This window comes from Homarus americanus, unplaced genomic scaffold (genome assembly GCF_018991925.1).
Source record: "Homarus americanus isolate GMGI-L3 unplaced genomic scaffold, GMGI_Hamer_2.0 scaffold45469, whole genome shotgun sequence".
NCBI classification, from domain to species: Eukaryota; Metazoa; Arthropoda; class Malacostraca; order Decapoda; family Nephropidae; genus Homarus; species Homarus americanus.
Genome location: NW_024743834.1, coordinates 147,065 through 168,881, shown reverse-complemented (window position 1 = coordinate 168,881; position 21,817 = coordinate 147,065). Strand labels below are relative to the sequence as shown.

General features: G+C 40.4%; 1 protein-coding gene across 1 annotated transcript; it reads left to right on the top strand.

Annotated features, from left to right (window-relative positions):
• The first annotated feature begins 742 nt into the window (after positions 1 to 742).
• On the top strand, positions 743 to 19,722 carry LOC121877558 (organic solute transporter alpha-like protein). The gene is made up of 9 exons (XM_042383358.1): positions 743 to 794; positions 14,380 to 14,490; positions 15,194 to 15,345; positions 15,520 to 15,593; positions 16,163 to 16,321; positions 16,534 to 16,645; positions 17,207 to 17,332; positions 18,063 to 18,192; positions 19,268 to 19,722. Exons 2-9 carry the CDS (start codon positions 14,382 to 14,384, stop codon positions 19,555 to 19,557), a joined length of 1,152 nt encoding a protein of 383 aa, XP_042239292.1. The 5' UTR covers positions 743 to 794; positions 14,380 to 14,381; the 3' UTR covers positions 19,558 to 19,722.
• The last annotated feature ends 2,095 nt before the right edge of the window (positions 19,723 to 21,817 follow it).

Sequence of the window (21,817 nt, the reverse complement as noted above, 5' to 3'; positions counted from 1 at the left end):
ATGCAGGACAGAGGTTCGAACACAAAGAGTTGCATCATATTCATTGACAGTACATATACATATATGTAAACACACACACACACATATACATACATATACATATATACATACACATATACATGTACATGTACATATACATACACACACGCACACATACATACATATACGTCGGTCAGATTCATGTGGGTAATGTCACTTTTCACTGCCATACAGGACAGAGGTTCGTACAAGAGGTACCGGTATGGCCAGCATAAGGACAGAACCAGACAATGTGATGTAGTCGTGGCCAGAATTAGGCTAGGATACAGACACATCTGGCAAGTTAGTAACGCTGTACCCATACCGGAACACTCAGCATGTACTAACGAGTAAGGTGTACTGAATGGCCGGCTGTTGTTATATTATATTGAGTCTTGTTGTCTTGATCTGTGAATATAAATTGTTAGTACTGACGTTTTAAGAGGTTGTGTTTTGGGGGGTGATTATCATGGTTCTGTGTGTGTGTGTGTGTGTGTGTGTGTGTGTGTGTGTGTGCTTAATAAACAATGGAACAAAGACAGACATGCCCTCATATCTCCATCCATTACCAATCAGTAGTTATTATACTGAGCCACTCGACATATTCAAGCTTCCTTAAGTCATCAACAACAATAATAAAAAAAAAAAATAATTATCCTGGAGTATTTGGTTACTTATCAAGACCTCTCGATGGTGGTGACGTAACCTGTAATATAAAAGTTACACCCTCTTCATCAGCTCACTCCACACCTCCTCACCACCACGCCTACGCACAGGTGAGAAGCTCCTACATCCACAACATTGGATTCTACCTGATGGGGATGACATTCAAAGATTTTTAAGAATTTTTATTAGTAATAGTGTCATTATTGTTGAAATTGAAGGACATATTTCCCACAGGAAGTGATCAAAACCGAGATATTTGGGTTTTTTAGTTATTAATGTGTTTTCAGTTGTTATTTTGGCCTTGGTGGTGAATTGTAAAGATTTAGAACAACAGTGTCTTGGGTTACGCTAATACTAGTCATTACAGTAGCGTGTGGCAAGGAGCAACCATAATAACTCCTTGAGCATCTAATCTGATTTTTTTTTTATTATGATCGCTCCAGTTGATACCCCTGCACTCTCCCCTTCCCCCGACACCACACATGCATCACACCTAACACCACACTTGACACCACATGTGATACTCCTGCACCCCTTAACACCACACCTGACAACCCACACACCCGACAACCCACACCCGACAACCCACACACCCGACAACCCACACCCTCCCTCTAGCATCATACACATTGTTGAAAAATTATGTAACGTGAAAAGTGTATTCACCTTTCCTAGATTATCGTTACCGTGTTGTATTCTTTTATGTCTTTATCCGTTGATCTAACTTGCTAATTAATTTCGTATCTCATCAATAAACACAAGAAACACAACAATTAACAAGTATTATTAAAAAAAAAATGCCAAACTTCATGTACAATAGATTTTCCTTGTGTAAGATCAGCATGAATCAAGCTGTTCCACTTTCCCCGTCCTTGTTGCCTTTCTCGTGACACAATAAATTGGTTATGTGGCCGAATGGGAGAGAGAGACTTACCTTCCTTGCATACCTGGTAAAAGCTGCCCATCATTACATCACGTTAGGCTATTTCCTCCCAGCTGTTACAACACCTAAAACTTAAACTAAACTCTTCTCCCGGTGTCTATTTTCCTATATGTATCTTTCTATAATACGTAAATACATATATAAACACATACACATATATACAGTATATAAATTACAAGCTGAGGTACCTAGAGTTGTCAAGGTTTGTTTTGGAAAGGCAACTATGTCCGTCACTTCACTAATGTTTACCTCAAAAATTACCAGAGCAAATTTTTCAAGTCTCTTGTGTTTGAGACTGCTGTCGTTCACAAAGGGGTAGGGGGAGTGACCGGCCCCCATCAACCCCCAACTTAAACTTGTTTATAATTTTAGGGGAGGGGAGAGGGAGGGGAGACTGACCAATTTCCCATTTCCCAGCCTCGTCTTTCCTCAGTTGGTCGCCTTCACTACTACCACTGCCTCTGGGTTATGTGACCTTCTCCTTCCTTCCCATCATCTTCTTTTCCGTCTTCCACTTTCCTTTTTATCAACCACCTCTAAATTATACACTCTTTTATTCTATTTTGTTTTCACTTCCTCTTCTCTTAACTTTCACTTCCTACGTTAAATCTTTTATATCCAATCTAACAAATTATTTCCCATTGTCTCTATTTAATCTCATCTCTTTGTTTTGGTCCATATTCACTAACAACTTACTTACCCCCATAGTACACACACTCCACCAAACTCCTTCACTAGTAAATTCAAATTGTCATATAGGCCTTGTATATTCTTGCTATTCAGCCTATCACATTTCTACCTGCATCCTGAAAGAGTCAAATGTGATTCCATATACTCCTGAAGCCTTGTCATTCTTGAGCTTACAGACAATCATCCCACCACGGCTTATATAAACATGATAGCTTTGCCTCTACACTATTTATTACATACAGAATTTGATCCATATATTCTCACCACTAATATATAAACGTAGACTGACATAATATATTTAATAATGTAGCAACACTGAAATAGTCTAAGATGATCACACTATAGTTTACAGAGATGGTCAATGGATGGCGCCGCCTATTGATTGTGTCAAGTCTGAATGTATGTTAGTATGTTAAGTGATGAACCAGTTGATAAGTCCACGGTACTCAGTCACGGATGCTCCACTACACGCTCACCGTCAATGTAAACCGCCTTAAAAAAATTACCTGATCAACCAAGATAAAACAAGAAGAGAAAATATGCAGAAATACAGGTTAGGTTGGGTTGGGTTGGGTTGGGTTGGGTTGGGTTGGGTTGGGTTGGGTTGGGTTGGGTTGGGTTATGAGTGATCTACTATGTGTCCAAGGTTGTACATGGATTTTTCTAAAGCGGTTAGCCTCTAAGATCCAGACACATGGCGTAAGCAAAATATTGAAGTGGATTAACAACTGGTTCGGAGACAGACAACAAAAAGTGGTCATAAACGGTGTTATTCAGGATGCAAAAGGATTCTTAGTTATGTATCCTTAGACCCACATGGATCAAAATAGATCAAATCACATTATCAAGTTTTTGGACGACACGAACATATTTACGAAGGTGGTAAGTCAAGTCTGTTGCAATCATGCAAAGAAGATCTGCCACTCCTGCGACCAGGTCGCAGGAGTGGCAAGCTCTCACTGGTTCCCTAAGGTCACCAGTAACCCAAAAATTATATAGTCATCAAGATTAGATCCAAATTTACTTACCTTTCACATATTACTGTGTATGCGTTCCTCAGGGTAGTGAGTAAATAGCATAGTCACCTACAAAACTTTCCATGCTTTGATACTATTTCATAGAAAACATAATTTAGATGGTAGACTGAAGCCTTATTGATTATCTTGCTGAATAGTTTAAGAATTAGACATACAGAGAACACTTAGTAGGTTATCATGTCAGTGGGACTTACGGTAAAATAAAATAGTTAGTGATAATTTAAGTCATTGAGTTATCTACTTGAAATAAGTCTTTTTTCTGTATAGTGTAATTCGAATGTATATAAACACTGTGACGTCATGTGTAAATAATGTTTGGATTGACACACACACACACACACACACACACACACACACACACACACACACACTTCCCAAGACTACCTGGAAAAAATCTTTACAACTCGACCAAAAGTCTTCAGTACAAGGTCACAGAATTATATTTTTTCTATAAGCTAAGGAGGTGTTGAGATGTTCCTAAGGCATCCAGGAAAAAAAGTCATAAGAAAAAGTCACAGAAAAAAAGGCATGGAATAAACCTAACCTAACCTAAGCTAACCTAACCTAACCCAACCTAAACTAACTTAACCTAACCTATGTGCAATGCCATCATATATATATTGTGTTGTCAATGTGTACAAGTCATGTGACCTTTTTCCTGTGACTTTATTTCCGTTCACCGTTCCTAAGTGGAGGCAGTACTAGAGTTGCTGGTTTAAGGTAGACATGGATACCTATTTACCTGAGAACTATTTATCCATTACCCCTAACACCCTCATTAACCTTTATTATCATCGTACAAGACATAATATAAACCTGAAATAATGTTAAAGGTAAATTAACGTCTTTCAATACAGTATAAGAGGATGTTTATATACAGCACCAATGTGTTCTCAGGTAAATGAAGGGAAAGATGAGAGTGTTTCTTACCTGTTGCTCCTTAACTCAGGTAGATCAACACAGAGGCCACGTCACACTTCAAGATCCACTAATATCACTTAAAATCAATGGTTAAAAATAAATTCCTTGAGATGAATTAAACTTAAAAAGAACTCTTGAATGAGACAGTATTAGATAAGAGAGTAGTTGTAGAATATCCCGTGTTGTTCCTTACTCCCCACACCACAACAATGGCTGTCTGAGGATTGACTAAAACAGCATCCAGAGAATGTAATAATAATAATAATAATTAACGGTTTATTGAAAAAGTTCTGCAGCCCGAAGGCTGAAAATATACATTGGACATAAATGACTTATTACATACATTGGTGGTTTAACAAAAGCCTTCATTAGAGAAAGGTAAAGGAACATACAGTGAACATACAGATTAATGTAGGTGTTGAACAGCAAAAACGTAGTGTAGTAACTCCCTCCCAGATGGTGTTAGGAGGGACCTCACGTGGTGTAGTATTCCCTCACAGATGGTGTTATGAGGGCCTCATGGTGTAGTAATTCCTCACAGATGGTGTTATGAGGGGCCACGTGGTGTAGTCACAGATGGTTCCCTCACAGATGGTGTTATGAGGGCCTCACGTGGTGTAGTAATTCCCTCACAGATGGTGTTATGAGGGGCTCACGTGGTGTAGTAATTCCCTCACAGATGGTGTTATGAGGGGCCTCACGTGGTGTAGTAATTCCCTCACAGATGGTGTTATGAGGGGCCTCACGTGGTGTAGTAATTCCCTCACAGATGGTGTTATGAGGGGCCTCACGTGGTGTAGTAACTCCTTCACATATGGTGTTATGAGGGGCCTCACGTGGTGTAGTAATTCCCTCACAGATGGTGTTATATGAGTGAGGTGTGGTTCCAGGCCTTCCTATCGTAGACGGATTAACACATCGCTGGTAGTTGGGTCTCACAGGCCGTTATCACTGGGTACCTGGGACCTCACTGTGTGAAAGGTCAACTTGGGTACCACTGTTACTGTTGAGTTGTTCTCACTGACTTAAGCACTGTTCACCACTGTTCACCTCTGTTTAACACTGGTTCCATTTCTTTCCTAAATGAAATAGTAACTTCTGGCGTGAACTTGTTGATATTCCGGTGGGGAGGAGGGTTCAGGGGAGGGAGTTGGTATGGGCCAACATAACAGTTGACCTGGCTGCTCCGAGAGGAGCGCCAGGTACGTCTTGACCCTTCGGTGGTGAAGGATGTGTGTGTGTGTGTGTGTGTGTGTGTGTGTGTGTACCCTCAACCTCTCTACCCACGACCAGATGCGGACATTATTAACCTAAGACCAGTTTTTATCCCAAGTGTGCCCAATGTATTCCAGTGACGGCATGACCAACTTTGCCACACCGGGTCATAAGTGCATCAACTAACCTGGGAAAAAAAAAGTGAAAGTGGAAGGGAGAGAAGAATTAACTTGTATTTATGAAGCTATAGTGATAATGTTTTCTTGTCGTTATAAGGAAGAAGGGAAAGATATACGGAACATGATGATACCAGATTCACTCCTGATAATTTTAGTGATTGGGTTTAAAGGTAATCATAAACGAGGATGCATAGAAAGGAAGTAAATAATTGGTTAACGTGGAATGGTCTAAATCTAAACTGAACAGCCTTGACCGCTTCAGTGGGCGTGACGTGGGAAGAGGCGGGCGTTCGAGGTGCATTTGAGGGTTAAATTTAGCAACATTCATTATAGTTTATCCATTTCTAGCAAAACCGAAACTTTTACTTAACCGAACTTAACCTAACCTAACCTAATCTAACCTAACCTAACCTAACCTAACCTAACCTAACCTAACCTAACCTAACCTAACCTAACCTAACCTAAAGTTTCTCCTCTCTATAACAATGTTATCGTCACCTTATTAATTACAGACAGGTGAGAAGGACACTTTACCCTGTGTGATAAAGATTACAGACTGAATTTAGTCATCATCTGAGTGTTTGACCAAGCTCCTCTATGCTACTGTTGATCAGAGAGACAGACAATCAGATGACAGACTGTTCATCAGAGAGACAATCAGATGACAGACTGTTGATCAGAGAGACAATCAGATGACAGACTGTTGATCAGAGAGACAGACAATCGGATGACAGACTGTTGATCAGAGAGACAGACAATCAGATGACAGACTGTTGATCAGAGAGACAAACAATCAGATGACAGACTGTTGATCAGAGAGACAGACAATCAGATGACAGACTGTTGATCAGAGAGACAGACAATCAGATGACAGACTGTTGATCAGAGAGACAAACAATCAGATGACAGACTGTTGATCAGAGAGACAGACAATCAGATGACAGACTGTTGATCAGAGAGACAGACAATCAGATGACAGACTGTTGATCAGAGAGACAGACAATCAGATGACAGACTGTTGATCAGAGAGACAGACAATCGGATGACAGACTGTTGATCAGAGAGACAAACAATCAGATGACAGACTGTTGATCAGAGAGACAGACAATCAGATGACAGACTGTTGATCAGAGAGACAATCAGATGACAGACTGTTGATCAGAGAGACAGACAATCGGATGACAGACTGTTGATCAGAGAGACAGACAATCAGATGACAGACTGTTGATCAGAGAGATCAGATGACAGACTGTTGATCAGAGACAATGCTGTTGATCAGAGAGACAACAATCGGATCACAGACTGTTGATCAGAGAGACAGACAATCATATGACAGACTGTTGATCAGAGAGACAATCAGATGACAGACTGTTGATCAGAGAGACAATCAGATGACAGACTGTTGATCAGAGAGACAGACAATCAGATGAGAGACATTGTTGTAGATATTAGTCACAGAATTTGTTTAATTTTCTTATTGTTGTGATTTTTGTACACATGAATCCTTACAATAACTGTCTTTGTGGTGAGGATGTTTATGGTGAGGATGTTTGTGGTGAGGATGTTTGTGGTGAGGATGTTTGTGGTGAGGATGTTTGTGGTGAGGATGTTTGTGGTGAGGATGTTTATGGTGAGGATGTTTGTGGTGAGGATGTTTATGGTGAGGATGTTTGTGGTGAGGATGTTTGTGGTGAGGATGTTTTGTGGTGAGGATGTCAGGTGAGTGATGTTTGTGGTGGATGTTTGTGGTGTGATGGTTGTATGTGTGAGGATGTTTGTGTGGAGGATGTTTGCAGAGGATGTTTGTATGGTGAGGATGTTGTAGAGTGATGTTTGTGTAGAGGATGTTGTAGAGATGTTTCAAAAGAGGATGTTTATGCAGAGTGATGTTTGTATGGTGAGGATGTTTGTAGAGGATGTTTATAAGAGGATGTTTATGGTGAGGATGTTTGTAAGAGGGGATGTTTATGTAGAGGGATGTTTGTATGGTGAGGATGTTTGTAGAGGATGTTTGTGGTGAGTGATGTTTATAGAGGATGTTTGTATGGTGAGGATGTTTGTGTGGGTGAGTGATGTTTGTGGTGAGGATGTTTTGTATGGTGAGGATGTTTGTATGGTGAGGATGTTTGTGTGGAGGTTGTTTTGTAGGTGAGGATGTTTATGGTAGAGGATGTTTATGCAGAGGATGTTTGTGCGGTGAGGATGTTTGTAGAGGATGCTTTTATGGTGAGGATGTTTAGGTGTGAGGATGTTTGTAGAGGATGCTTATGGTGAGGATAAGCTTTATGGTGAGGATGTTTGTATGGTGAGGATGTTTGCGAAAGAGTGATGTTTGTGGTGGCATGTTTATGGTGAGATGTTTGCATGTAGAGGATGTTTGTGGTGAGGATGTTTTGTGGTGAGGATGTTTGTGGTGTGTGATGTTTGGTATGGTAGAGTGGATGTTTGTGGTGTGGATGTTTGTATGGTGGAGGATGTTTGTGTGGTGAGGATGTTTGTGTGGGAGGATGTTTGTAGAGGATGTTTGGTGGTGAGTAGATGTTTGTATGGTAGGATGTCGGTATGGTGAGAGTGATGTTTTGTGGTGAGGATATTGCAGAGGATGTTTGTGGTGTGGATGTTTGTATGGTGAGGATGTTTGTGGTGAGGATGTTTGTAGAGGGGATGTTTACAGAGGATGTTTATGGTGAGTGATGTTTGTATGGTAGGATGTTTGTAGAGGATGTTTGTGTGTGGATGTTTGTATGGTGGAGGATGTTTGTGGTGTGGATGTTTGTATGGTGAGGATGTTGTAGAGGATGTTTGCAGTGGTGAGGATAAGCCAGCAGGAGGATGTTTTGTGGCGAGGATGTTTATATGGTGAGGATGTTTGTAGAGGATGTTTGCAGAGTGAGATGTTTATGCAGAGGATGTTTGTGGTAGAGGATGTTTGTAGAGGATGTTGCAGAGGATGTTTGTGGGGAGGATGCTTTATGCAGAGATGTTTGTAGGATGTTTGTAGAGGATGTTTGTGGTGGGATGTTTGTATGGTGAGGATGTTTGTGGTGATGATGTTTGTAGATGTTTGTATGGTGAGTGATGTTTGTATGGTGAGTGATGTTTGTGGTGATGATGTTTGTGGTGTGTATGTTTGTATGGGTAGATGTTTGTGGATAGTTTGTATGGTGAGGATGTTGTGGGTGAGGATGTTTATGCAGAGGATGTTTATAGAGGATGTTTGTAGAGGATGTTTATGGTGAGGATGTTTGTGTGGATGTTTGTATGGTGAGGATGTTTGTATGGTGAGGAGTTTATGTGAGGATGTTTTATGGTGAGGAAGTTTATGGTGAGGATACTTATGGTGAGGAAGTTTTGCGGTGAGGAAGTTTATGGTGAGGATGTTTGTGGTGATAGATGTTTGTAGAGGATGTTTATGGTGAGGATGTTTATGGTGAGGATGTTTGTGGTGAAGATGTTTATGCAGAGGATGTTTGTGTGTGAGTGATGTTTACAGAGGAAGTTTATGGTGAGGAGGATCTTTTGTGGTGTGGATGTTTGTGTGGTGAGTGGTTTATGGTGAGGATGTCTGTGTGAGGATGTCAGGTAGTGATGTTTAGGTGAGGATGTCTGTGGTGAGGATGTTTGTGGTGAGGATGTTTGTGGTGTGGATGTTTGTATTGTGAGGAAGTTACAGGAGGATAGATTGAAGTCCTTTACCTTGTGAGGTCTCCTGTCAGCCAATCCCAGTTGTTCCTCATCAGCCATCAACACCTGGTGGGCCTTTGCTCTTACGTGGGAAACCTCAGGTAAACGGCACCGAGGCACCTCAACCACTTACACAGGATACACAGATGATAACTACGCCATAATCCAACCACTTACACAGGATACACAGATGATAACCACGCCATAATCCAACCACTTACATTAAGGATACACAGATGATAACCACGCCATAATCCAAACCACTTACACAGAATACAGATAATAACCACGCCATAATCCAACCACTTACACAGGATACACAGATGATAACTACGCCATAACCCAACCATTTACGCAGGATATACAGATGATAACTACGCCATAATCCAACCACTTTGCCACAGAATACACAGATAATAACCACGCCATAATCCAACCACTACACAGGATACACAGATAATAACCACGCCATAATCCAACCACTTACACAGGATACACAGATAATAACCACGCCATAATCCAACCACCTACACAGAATACACAGATGATAACTACGCCAAAATCCAACCACTTACAGAATACACAGATGATAACTACGCCATAATCCAACCACTTACACAGGATAATAACAGATGATAACTACGCTATAATCCAACCACTTACACAGGATACACAGATGATAACTACGCTATAATCCAACCACTTACACAGGATACACAGATGATAACCACGCCATAACCCAACCACTTACACAGGATACACAGATGATAACTACGCCATAATCCAACCACTTACACAGGATACACAGATGATAACCACGCCATAATCCAACCACTTACACAGGATACACAGATGATAACTACGCCATAACCCAACCACTTACGCAGGATATACAGATGATAACTACGCCATAATCCAACCACTTACACAGAATACACAGATAATAACCACGCCATAATCCAACCACTTACACAGGATACACAGATAATAACCACGCCATAATCCAACCACTTACACAGGATACACAGATAATAACCACGCCATAATCCAACCACCTACACAGAATACACAGATGATAACTACGCCGTAATCCAACCACTTACACAGAATACACAGATGATAACTACGCCATAATCCAACCACTTACACAGGATACACAGATGATAACTACGCTATAATCCAACCACTTACACAGGATATACAGATGATAACCACGCCATAATCCAACCACTTACACAGGATACACAGATGATAACTACGCCATAATCCAACCACTTACACAGGATACACAGATGATAACTACGCTATAATCCAACCACTTACACAGGATACACAGATGATAACCACGCCATAATCCAACCACCTACACAGGATACACAGATGATAACCACGCCATAATCCAACCACTTACACAGGATACACAGATGATAACTACGCTATAATCCAACCACTTACACAGGATACACAGATGATAACCACGCCATAATCCAACCACTTACACAGGATACACAGATGATAACTACGCCATAATCCAACCACTTACACAGGATACACAGATGATAAACTACGCCATAATCCAACCACTTACACAGGATACACAGATGATAACTACGCCATAATCCAACCACTTACACAGGATACACAGATAATACCACGCCATAATCCAACCACTTACACAGGATACACAGATGATAACTACTCTATAATCCAACCACTTACACAGGATACACAGATGATAACTACTCTATAATCCAACCACTTACACAGGATACACAGATGATAACCACGCCATAATCCAACCACTTACACAGGATACACAGATGATAACTACGCCATAATCCAACCACTTACACAGGATACACAACCACTTACACAGGATACACAGATAATGATACTACACAGGATACACAGATGATAACCACGCCATAACCCAACCACTTACACAGGATACACAGATGATAACTACGCCATAATCCAACCACTTACACAGGATACACAGATGATAACCACGCCATAATCCAACCACTTACACAGGATACACAGATGATAACTACGCCATAATCCAACCACTTACACAGGATACACAGATGATAACCACGCCATAATCCAACCACTTACACAGGATACACAGATGATAACTACGCTATAATCCAACCACTTACACAGGATACACAGATGATAACTACGCCATAATCCAACCACTTACACAGGATACACAGATGATAACTACGCCATAATCCAACCACTTACACAGGATACACAGATGATAACTACGCTATAATCCAACCACTTACACAGGATACACAGATGATAACTACGCCATAACCCAACCACTTACACAGGATACACAGATGATAACTACGCTATAACCCAACCACTTACACAGGATACATAGATGATAACTACGCCATAATCCAACCACTTACACAGGATACACAGATGATAACCACGCCATAACCCAACCACTTACACAGGATACACAGATGATAACTACGCCATAATCCAACCACTTACACAGGATACACAGATGATAACTACGCCATAATCCAACCACTTACACAGAATACACAGATAATAACCACGCCATAATCCAACCACTTACACAGAATACACAGATAATAACCACGCCATAATCCAACCACTTACACAGGATACACAGATGATAACTACGCTATAATCCAACCACTTACACAGGATACACAGATGATAACTGCCCCATAATCCAACCACTTACACAAGATACACAGATGATAACTACGCTATAATCCAACCACTTACACAGGATACACAGATGATAACTGCCCCATAATCCAACCACTTACACAGGATACACAGATGATAACCACGCCATAATCCAACCACTTACACAGGATACACAGATGATAACTACGCCATAATCCAACCACTTACACAGGATACACAGATGATAACTGCCCCATAATCCAACCACTTACACAGGATACACAGATGATAACCACGCCATAATCCAACCACTTACACAGGATACACAGATGATAACTACGCCATAATCCAACCACTTACACAGGATACACAGATGATAACTACGCCATAATCCAACCACTTACACAGGATACACAGATGATAACCACGCCATAATCCAACCACTTACACAGGATACACAGATGATAACTACGCCATAATCCAACCACTTACACAGGATACAGATGATAACCCCATAATCCAACCACTTACACAGGATACACAGATGATAACTGCGCCATAATCCAACCACTTACACAGGATACACAGATGATAACTACGCCATAATCCAACCACTTACACAGGATACACAGATGATAATTACGCCATAATCCAACCACTTACACAGGATACACAGATGATAACCACGCCATAATCCAACCACTTACGCAGAATACACAGATGATAACCACGCCATAATCCAACCACTTACACAGAATACACAGATGATAACTACGCCATAATCCAACCACTTACACAGGATACACAGATGATAACCACCCCATAACCCAACCACTTACACAGGATACACAGATGATAACTGCCCCATAATCCAACCACTTACACAGGATACACAGATGATAACCACGCCATAATCCAACCACTTACACAGGATACACAGATGATAACTGCGCCATAATCCAACCACTTACACAGAATACACAGATAATAACCACGCCATAATCTTACACACAACATTTCCTAAAACACCAAAAATTATAATACTTTGCAATCAATAATTTACAGTGCTTCTATAGCCTTGGTTAATAGTTAAAGTAGCATTAAATGAGATCGAAGTTTTGGCCAGGTGTTAAGCCATCGTTAATGAGACTGTCTTCACCTGGGAATAACACCGAGGGACGGCTACTGAATGTTAATAATCAAATCACATGTTCACGAAAACAACTGAAACATCGAGAATAAAGTTGGTAGTTCAGTTTATGTATGTATGTATGTATGTATGTATGTATGTATGTATGTATGTATGTATGTATGTATGTATGTATGTATGTAATAGAAAAAAATAATGTTAAAAATATAAGATCAGAGAGGCAGATAAGTGGAAAAGTGGGGAGAGGATAAAGGAGAGAGGGGGAAGAGGGTGAGAGAGAGGAGGGGGAGAAGGAAGGAGAGGAAGACAGGTAGTGAGGTGAGGTGCATAAAGGGGGGAGAGGGGACATAATTTAAGAATGAGGCCAAGGAGGAGAAGGAAGAGAAAGAGGAGACGCTGATTAGGATGCGAGACAGTTAAGATGGAGAAGAGAAGAGGAAGAGGAAGGGTGGTAGGGAGAATGGGAACTAAGAAGAATGAAGGAGTAGGAGGGCGAGGGGTAAGAGGAGGGGGGGGGGAGGAGGAGGAAGTTAAAGGAAGCGTGGGCAACAGGAAGAGGATATCAAACAGGAAGGAGAAGGGTCTATGGTAAGTAAACTTGAACCTAGATTCTAAAATATCCCTATAATATATTTTTTCTCCCTAATAGATGTGAGAAAATAATACCCATCATAGATCAGAAAACCCCTCCCCAAAACATGTCATAACTTAATATATTCTTGTATTTTTAGTTCTGGAGGAAAAAAAAAACATAACGTAGGAATCATTTAGAGTCGAAATCCTAATGTAAACAGTAAAGAAGAAGTGTTGCCATATCACTGTGGCGAAACATGTACTAAAGGACCCCTTGCAGTACCCCCAGTCACCTTCACTACGGTATTACCTGTACGTCGGCTCTTGTGTTTGATAACCTGATCACGTCTCACCTGACCCATGTTTTCTCTGCCTTGTCTTCATGAGCATCAACATCTCTCCCCTTCCCTCCTCTCCCCTCTCTCCCCCCCCCTCCCCCCACCCCTCGTTTGTTGTTGGGTAGCCAGAAGACAAATACTGAGGCTAAGTGGCCATTATCACCCCCACAAGGAAATAATCGTAAAAACTCACTATTTTGTTGTAGTGAATTCTCCCCTCGCCCTCTCTTACACCTATCATCTCTCGTCTCTCAACAAACCCTCTACCTTTCTCCCTCCTCAGATATGTCAAGTGACATCCTATCAAGAGAGATTAACTCAACTGAAGTGCCAACGTCAAGTGAGAGTGAGTGTGAAGATGGCTACTTACCCACAGTCGCTGAGTACAGGGAAGGTGAGGAAACTCGACGTTAGAATCAGAGTTACTTGTGGGATTTAGTAATGTATAAGTGGATGTTTGTTTGTGTTTGTGGTGTGTGTGTGTGTGTGTGTGTGTGTATATCAAGATAAGAATCACACACACACACATACAGTTACAGTAATAATTTATTTACATTTCGGCTCAGGTATTTTATCATAAGAACATAAGAACAAAAGAATGGAGGAAACTGCAGCGGGCCTATTGGCCCATACTGGGCAGTCCCGTTTACACCCAACCCCTATTGCTCATATAAGCATCCAACCTATGTTTGAAGCTATCCAGCGTATTCGAGTTAATGATGATATTTGGTAACTTGTTCCATTCATCCACTACTCTGTTTCCAAACCAGTGTTTACCTATTTCGCGCCTAAATCTAAATTTGTCCAATTTAAAACCATTGTTACGAGTTCGCTCCTGGTTGGATAGTTTGAGTACCTTTGAAATGTCCCCTTTGTTTAGCCCTGACTTCCATTTATACACCTCTATCATGTCGCCCCTCGCTCTACGTCTCTCGAGGGAGTGCAAATTAAGATGCTTTAACCTGTCTCTGTACTCAAGGTTCACAGAGCCACAAAATATCTCTATAATCCCTTATTATTTTCATTATAGACTATTATACTCCCCGGGTAATGGTCACTCTTATTACCTATCATAACTTTATTTTTCCTCGTCACAGCTCTTGATGGCTACCACACGACTATGGTGGTTGGAGGATCGATTTTGACAGTGGTGTTGTATGCGTTGTTCCTGGAGCAGATTGTGTTTATCGTGAGAAATGTCAACAAAATCTTCCGCCGACATATTATCTGGATCACCTCTGTTTACCCGGTCAGTGTGATGATGTGTTTGGTTCCATAACATAACACTTACTGTACATAAACATAATAGTTATTTATACTCTTGTTAAACTTCATGAGTATTGTCATTACCTTTTAACTACTGGTCTCTAATAAGTGATAATAACAGTAACAGCGATAAATCATTTTTGTTTTCCTTTTTCAGTTCATGACGATGATGAGTGTGATCTCTATAGTAATACCGAGAGCAGAGACGTACACTAAGGCTATCAAAGTCACGTAAGTACTTACCCATAGTCTCTGTTGTACACTTCGTCAATACAATACGTGAAGAACCTAACCTAACCTCACCTCACCTCACGACCCTACGTCCGCTTTTCATACCCACCCAAAATGAGAATCTTCCAGGTACATTGAACAAGATTCTCATGCAGTAGACAGTAGGTTATAGTTCAAAAGGTATGAAGAATTAGAACACCAATCTCTCGTGTTTGTTACCTTGAACGTAGTGTGTATGAGTTTGTCATACTAAGTCTTATAAAATATTTGTTTATCTCTTAGTAAAACTTTTCTCACTTTTCTTTTCGACTCAGGACAATTGTTACACCCTGGAATTATTTAGTATTCAAGGTAACACTGTAGTAATTACTGTAATTCCACCAGGTAAATTACTATTCTTCATCGGCATATCTAATTACCTACAATAATAAACATTTATATATTTACCTGTATGTATATGTATGTTTCCTGAAGATATGTATGTATATGAAAAAAAAAATTCTTCATACATACACGCTTCATTAAATCACCTGAGAATCATGTGTACCTCACCTTGGGCCCACACACAGGTACATGTCAGCAGGTATAAGTCACTTCATGGACCTTACCACCTTGATGTTTGGGAGTGAGAAGGTGATGCTTCATGAACTACAACGCAGCAGGTTTAATCTGAAGGTGGGACCCCTCTGCTGCTGTTGCTTCTGCTTCCCCTCACCCAAGGTTACCAAGTGAGTTCCCCTACAGTTCCTTTCACACTTTTAGCACGACTTTCACACTCTGTCATATTATCAGTCAGTCAGTCAGCCAACCAGTCAGTCAGTGAGTCAGTCAGCCAATCAGTCAATCAGTCAGTCAGTCAGTCATCAAAGTCAAAATACTAGTCAGACTTACACAGCGTTAAAAAAAAAAGTCACTTATATTGTTGTCATTACTGCTGCAGAAGTCAACTGACGGTGGTGCGTTGGTTGGTGTGGCAGCAGCCCTACTCACAGGCCCTCTACTTTATGATACTGCTCCTCTGGTCCACGGCTGAGAGCAAGGAGGACGGCACGGTACTTTGCAGCTCGAGTATTATTATTTTGTCTGTGTGTGCAGTGCCGGATTTAGACCTGTGGAGGCCCCCCTCATTATAACTACCCAAGAGGGTGGGGTGGCGAGTGAAGCGAGCCTAAACATCTTGGAGTTCCGGGGGGCGCTGTAAGCCCCCCGGGAAAATTTTTAAATTTGAACACTTCTTTGGAGAATTTTGAAGCCATATGCAGTTATATTGAGGAAATTAGAACATAGAGAAATTTTTAATTAACTGTATATTCATTGATAGTGTACAAATTCCCAACACACACACACACGCACACACACACAAAAGTGAGACATGACTGGAGTCATTCATGTGGTTTCAAGTCGACCAGCCCTGATATGTGGAGGCCCCCAGATTGTGGAGGCCCCTAGCTGCCCACTTTGCCCACTCCTGAATCCGGCCCTGTGTGTGTGTGTGTGTGTGTGTGTGTGTGTGTGTGTGTGTGTGTCCTTAGTTATGATTGATAAATATATAATAGAGTTGAAACGTGTAGAGCTTTGACTATGAGACGTCCCTTCCCTCTCTCCTCTTACAGATCGACCCCAACAGTAATTACCTGTGGCTCTGCATTCTCGACTTCCTCTCCTTCTTTTGTGGCATCTATGCTCTCAATGTCATCTCCATCTTGTGCCGAGGACATCTTGACCATTATAGCTATGTGGTAAGTTCTCCTATACGCCTTTTTTGACCCGAAGACCTGAGTTTTTTCTTCCCTATCCACTTTTTTTCATGATCCATCTTATCTCTCGTAGTTATCTCTCATTGTCCATCTTCTTTCTTGCTGTCTTCTACGTTTAAACCAAAGATATGAAGAGAGGGGGTATGTCTGTGGCAACTCCATCATGTAAATTATCTTCTCTCGTCGACAAACAACGTAACTCATTCTTATGCTGATGAGTAACTTATTCGCCGCCGCGCAGAGGAAATTAATCACCACAGCAACACACTGCTGCTTAGCTTCCACACCACTACCCCACTATCACACCGTTGTGGCTATAGGTGACATTCTTATATCAAACTTTAACACTCGATTGGCTATATGTTATCCCGTCACTATTTATTTGTTTACTAGTATAGGAGAATATAGCGATGTTAGGTAAGGTCTCACTAGATTACACCCTTCTCATATTTGGTGGTCAAGGCCGGAGACTGAACCCAGGAATGTGTTATCCAAAATTATCTTTTGTTCCGCACTAGCATTATTTTTTATACATGATGGACCTTTACCTGAGCTATTTAACTATCTATAAAAAATAAATAGTCAAAACGACCTTATTGTCATCAGGTGAGGTTTGGTCACATTTGTATTGGGCCAATATTTATCATAATGTGTTTTGGTGACTTCAAATTCTCTAAGGAAATGACATAGTTCTCCCTTCTAACACCCTCAGAAGAAGTTGTTTTCTATAAAGACTCTGGTGTGGTTGACCAAACTCCAAGGCTTAATCTTCAACATCTTCGCCACCTACAACGTCTTTCCCTGCATCTCACGAGTCTTCTCTCCATCAGTGTACAAGCTAAGTGAGTTTCCAGCTAAGGAAAGCAAAGTGTATAAGCTATGTACGGATAATCGCTGGTTAAGCTTGAAAAGACAACTGATTCTTGACAAATATGATTTTTATTTATTTTTTAATTAATGGATATATATTTTACCTGAATAAAAGTTGTTCAGTTTCATTCAAGCGATCGTTTATTATCAAAATATATCCAAATTATGCTTAAAGTAGATTAGGTTAGGTTAGGTTAGGTTAGGTTAGGTTAGGTTAGGTTTTCTCTCAAATTATTCCTTTATATTAGTAATTAGACTCCACTAGTTTTCCATGATGTAGTTTCTTCTTAAATCACACCATCACATGTGAATGGGAAACTCCACCTAATACTCGGATCATAGAGACGTCACCACCCACCTGTGCCTACAACCAGACTGACGTGTAATGAGTTAAGGTTAGAGTAATACAGTCACTTAAAAACTTGTTACATTACTTGCCATTCATGAAGACTTCATTACCTAGATACGATTTACTCTCTTAAGTTAATATTCAGTAACCTGGTATAAATTTGAGTCTTTTTCAACACTGTGAGATTGCCACTTGTACAGAATCGCCATTAAGGAATGAAACATATTTCCTGAAGGCAATTGTACATACATACATACAGAGAAACTTGGTAATATAAGTTGTTATGGGATGTGATTTGTCTCGCTTAACAAGGACGACTATACCGTATTATCAACCACTCTCTAGCCCTAACAACCCTTGATCACTATGTAAACAAACAACACTACTAATGTCAGTTTGGTAAATCTTAAGTTGTGTACAGTCATAGTCCAGATGGAGAAACTCATGAGGATGATTTAGAATGAAGTAATCAACATAGAGAAAATATCTAAGTTGAGAATTATAATGATATTGTAAACATTAACATCATACATTAATGATAAATAACGGACGAAAGAATGATGAGGAAGATTACAATGTAGATTATTTATGTCTTGAAAGTATTTACTGTCAACAATAATAAGAACTAGATGTCTTATTTAGAGGAATTTATAGACATTGTCATAGTTCTTAACATGTTTTCTGGTCATTATTCACAGCTGTAGAGAACACACTGTACCTGGTGGAGATGATGATACTGGGTCCTTTTGCCTACATCCAGTACCACAACCTCGACTTCTTGACTAGGAACCCAGTGCATGTTGAGCCGTCACGTCAGGAGAAGAAACAATCTATCAGTTACCTGTCAGGAGCTCAACTTCACGTCTCGCTCAGCCTTTCTGATGACCAACTGAAGGAGACATCGGGTTATGGTGACCTCGCCATGACTGTGTCGCAGGAACCTCACAGTGGTTACAGCCCCTTCCACCTCGATGACTGTTGTGTATGAGACCTGGGAACCTAAATGGAGGTGTTAGTTCCCCAGTAGTGCCATGCCTTTAAGGTTCATCGTCAGGAGGTCTTCAGTGAGCACGATGATCTTATATGATAATTCTATACAGTTCTTTAATAACAATAACTATTAATGCAGCAGTAAAGATTGAGTTTGACTAAAGGTTGTCTAAGTGACCAGATTCTCAATTAGGTTATGATCAACATCTAGGAATTATTATTAAGAAGTCAATTTTGATTTGCGAAGAAAACTAAATATCTAAGAACGTGAAATATTCCCCAAAGAACCACACCACACCACACAACACCACACCACACCACACCACACCACACCACACCACACCACACCACACCACACAACACCACTTCACCCGTTGCTAAGACATCTCTCCGGGTATGGTGCAGGTGTATGGATGAGGCCGTATGTATAATGAATCTAGGTTACATATCCATCGTGATATAAGACCTCTATCTTTTACAAACTTACAGCGACTTAAGTTACAGTACTTATTACAAACTTACCGGGATGAACAGAGTTTTAGTTCACTTTAATCAACCATTTCCACCACTCGTCACTCAGGTGGTTAGTCTGTTGCTTTGTTACGACCATCATTATCCAGTGTAAGTCCAATCAACCAATCAGAATACCGTCCTTATATCTGAGGGTTGGCGACCACAGTCCTCCACTTAAAACATACTCTTTGTGTTTATTCACTCAGCCAAACAAACCGATATAATGACTGCTATTCACACCAGAGGGCGAGTTTGACATTACTAGGAGCATCAGTATACGAGAGAGAGAGAGAGAGAGGGAGGGAGGGGGGGGGATAGTGCCGTAACTCATACTAATACACTGAGTTCCCTTAGGTACCTCGACGCTCTACTTCAGTATATGTCCCTGAGTAACACAAATAAAAGAGAAGGGGTTGTTTACATGTATCTAGGACAGTGAAGCTAACATAGAGGAGTAATCATCAGTGAGTCCTTCTTCTCTTGTACTGATTTACAAGGGGATTAATTTTAACTCGAGTGATTTCAGGAATTTACGATTTGTTTTCGTGTTTAATATTTATGAATTATTTCCGAATCTCAATCAACCATTGGAGTGTGTCGTGGTGAATGTTGATGTGTTGTGTTGAATGTTGATGTGTCGTGGTGAATGTTGATGTGATGTGGTGAATGTTGATGTGTCGTGGTGAATGTTGATGTGTCGTGGTGAATGTTGTTGTGTCGCGTGTCGTGGTGAATGTTGATGTGTCGTGGTGAATGTTGATGTGTCGTGGTGAATGTTGATGTGTCGTGTTGAATGTTGTTGTGTCGGTGAATGTTGATGTGTCGTGGTGAATGTTGATGTGTCGTGGTGAATGTTGATGTGTCGTTGAATATGTGTGTCGTGGTGAATGTTGATGTGTGTCGTGGTGAATGTTGATGTGTCGTGTTGAATGTTGATGTGTCGTGGCTGAATGTTGATGTGCGTGTTGAATGTTGATGTGTGTTGAATGTTGTTGTGTGGTGAATGATGTGTCGTGTTGAATGTTGATGTCGGTGAATGTTGTTGTGTGTGTTGAATGTTGATGTCGTCTTGAATGTTGATGTGTCGTGGTGAATGTTGATGTGTCGTGGTGAATGTTGATGTGTCGTGGTGAATGTTGTTGTGTCGTGTTGAATGTTGATGTGTCGTGGTGAATGTTGTTGTGTCGTGTTGAATGTTGATGTGTCGTGTTGAATGTTGATGTGTCGTGTTGAATGTTGATGTGTCGTGTTGAATGTTATCGTGTCGTGCTCCATGTCGTTGTTGTCGTGTGTCATGTGAGTGAATAAGATGCTCACTCTATGAAAATTTGAGTAATAGTCATCAATTTCTATAATACCTCAACATACAGGTAATGTCTCTGTATATTACACTAGTCTTGTGTTTACCTTTAAATATATTAATTAATTAAGTCTCTATAAATAATAATAATAATAATAATAATAATAATAATAATAATAATAATAATAATAATAATAAACTATGTATCCATGGTAATTAACTTCCTTTGTTTTGAAACACACACACACACACACACACACATACACACATACACACACACACACACACACACACACACACACACACACACACACACACACACACACACACATACAACAAGGATTGAGAAAGTTATTAAATTGTTTATTAGTTTGAATTTATATTTGTTCATGCTCTCTCTCTCTCTCTCTCTCTCTCTCTCTCTCTCTCTCTCTCTCTCTCTCTC

Coding starts and splice junctions, on each gene's coding strand:
- LOC121877558 (XM_042383358.1), top strand. CDS start 14,382: ATGTCAAGTGACATCCTATCAAGAGAGATTAACTCAACTGAAGTGCCA. Junction 15,594..16,162: donor ACTAAGGCTATCAAAGTCAC/GTAAGTACTTAC, acceptor GCCCACACACAG/GTACATGTCAGCAGGTATAA. Junction 17,333..18,062: donor TTGACCATTATAGCTATGTG/GTAAGTTCTCCT, acceptor TAACACCCTCAG/AAGAAGTTGTTTTCTATAAA.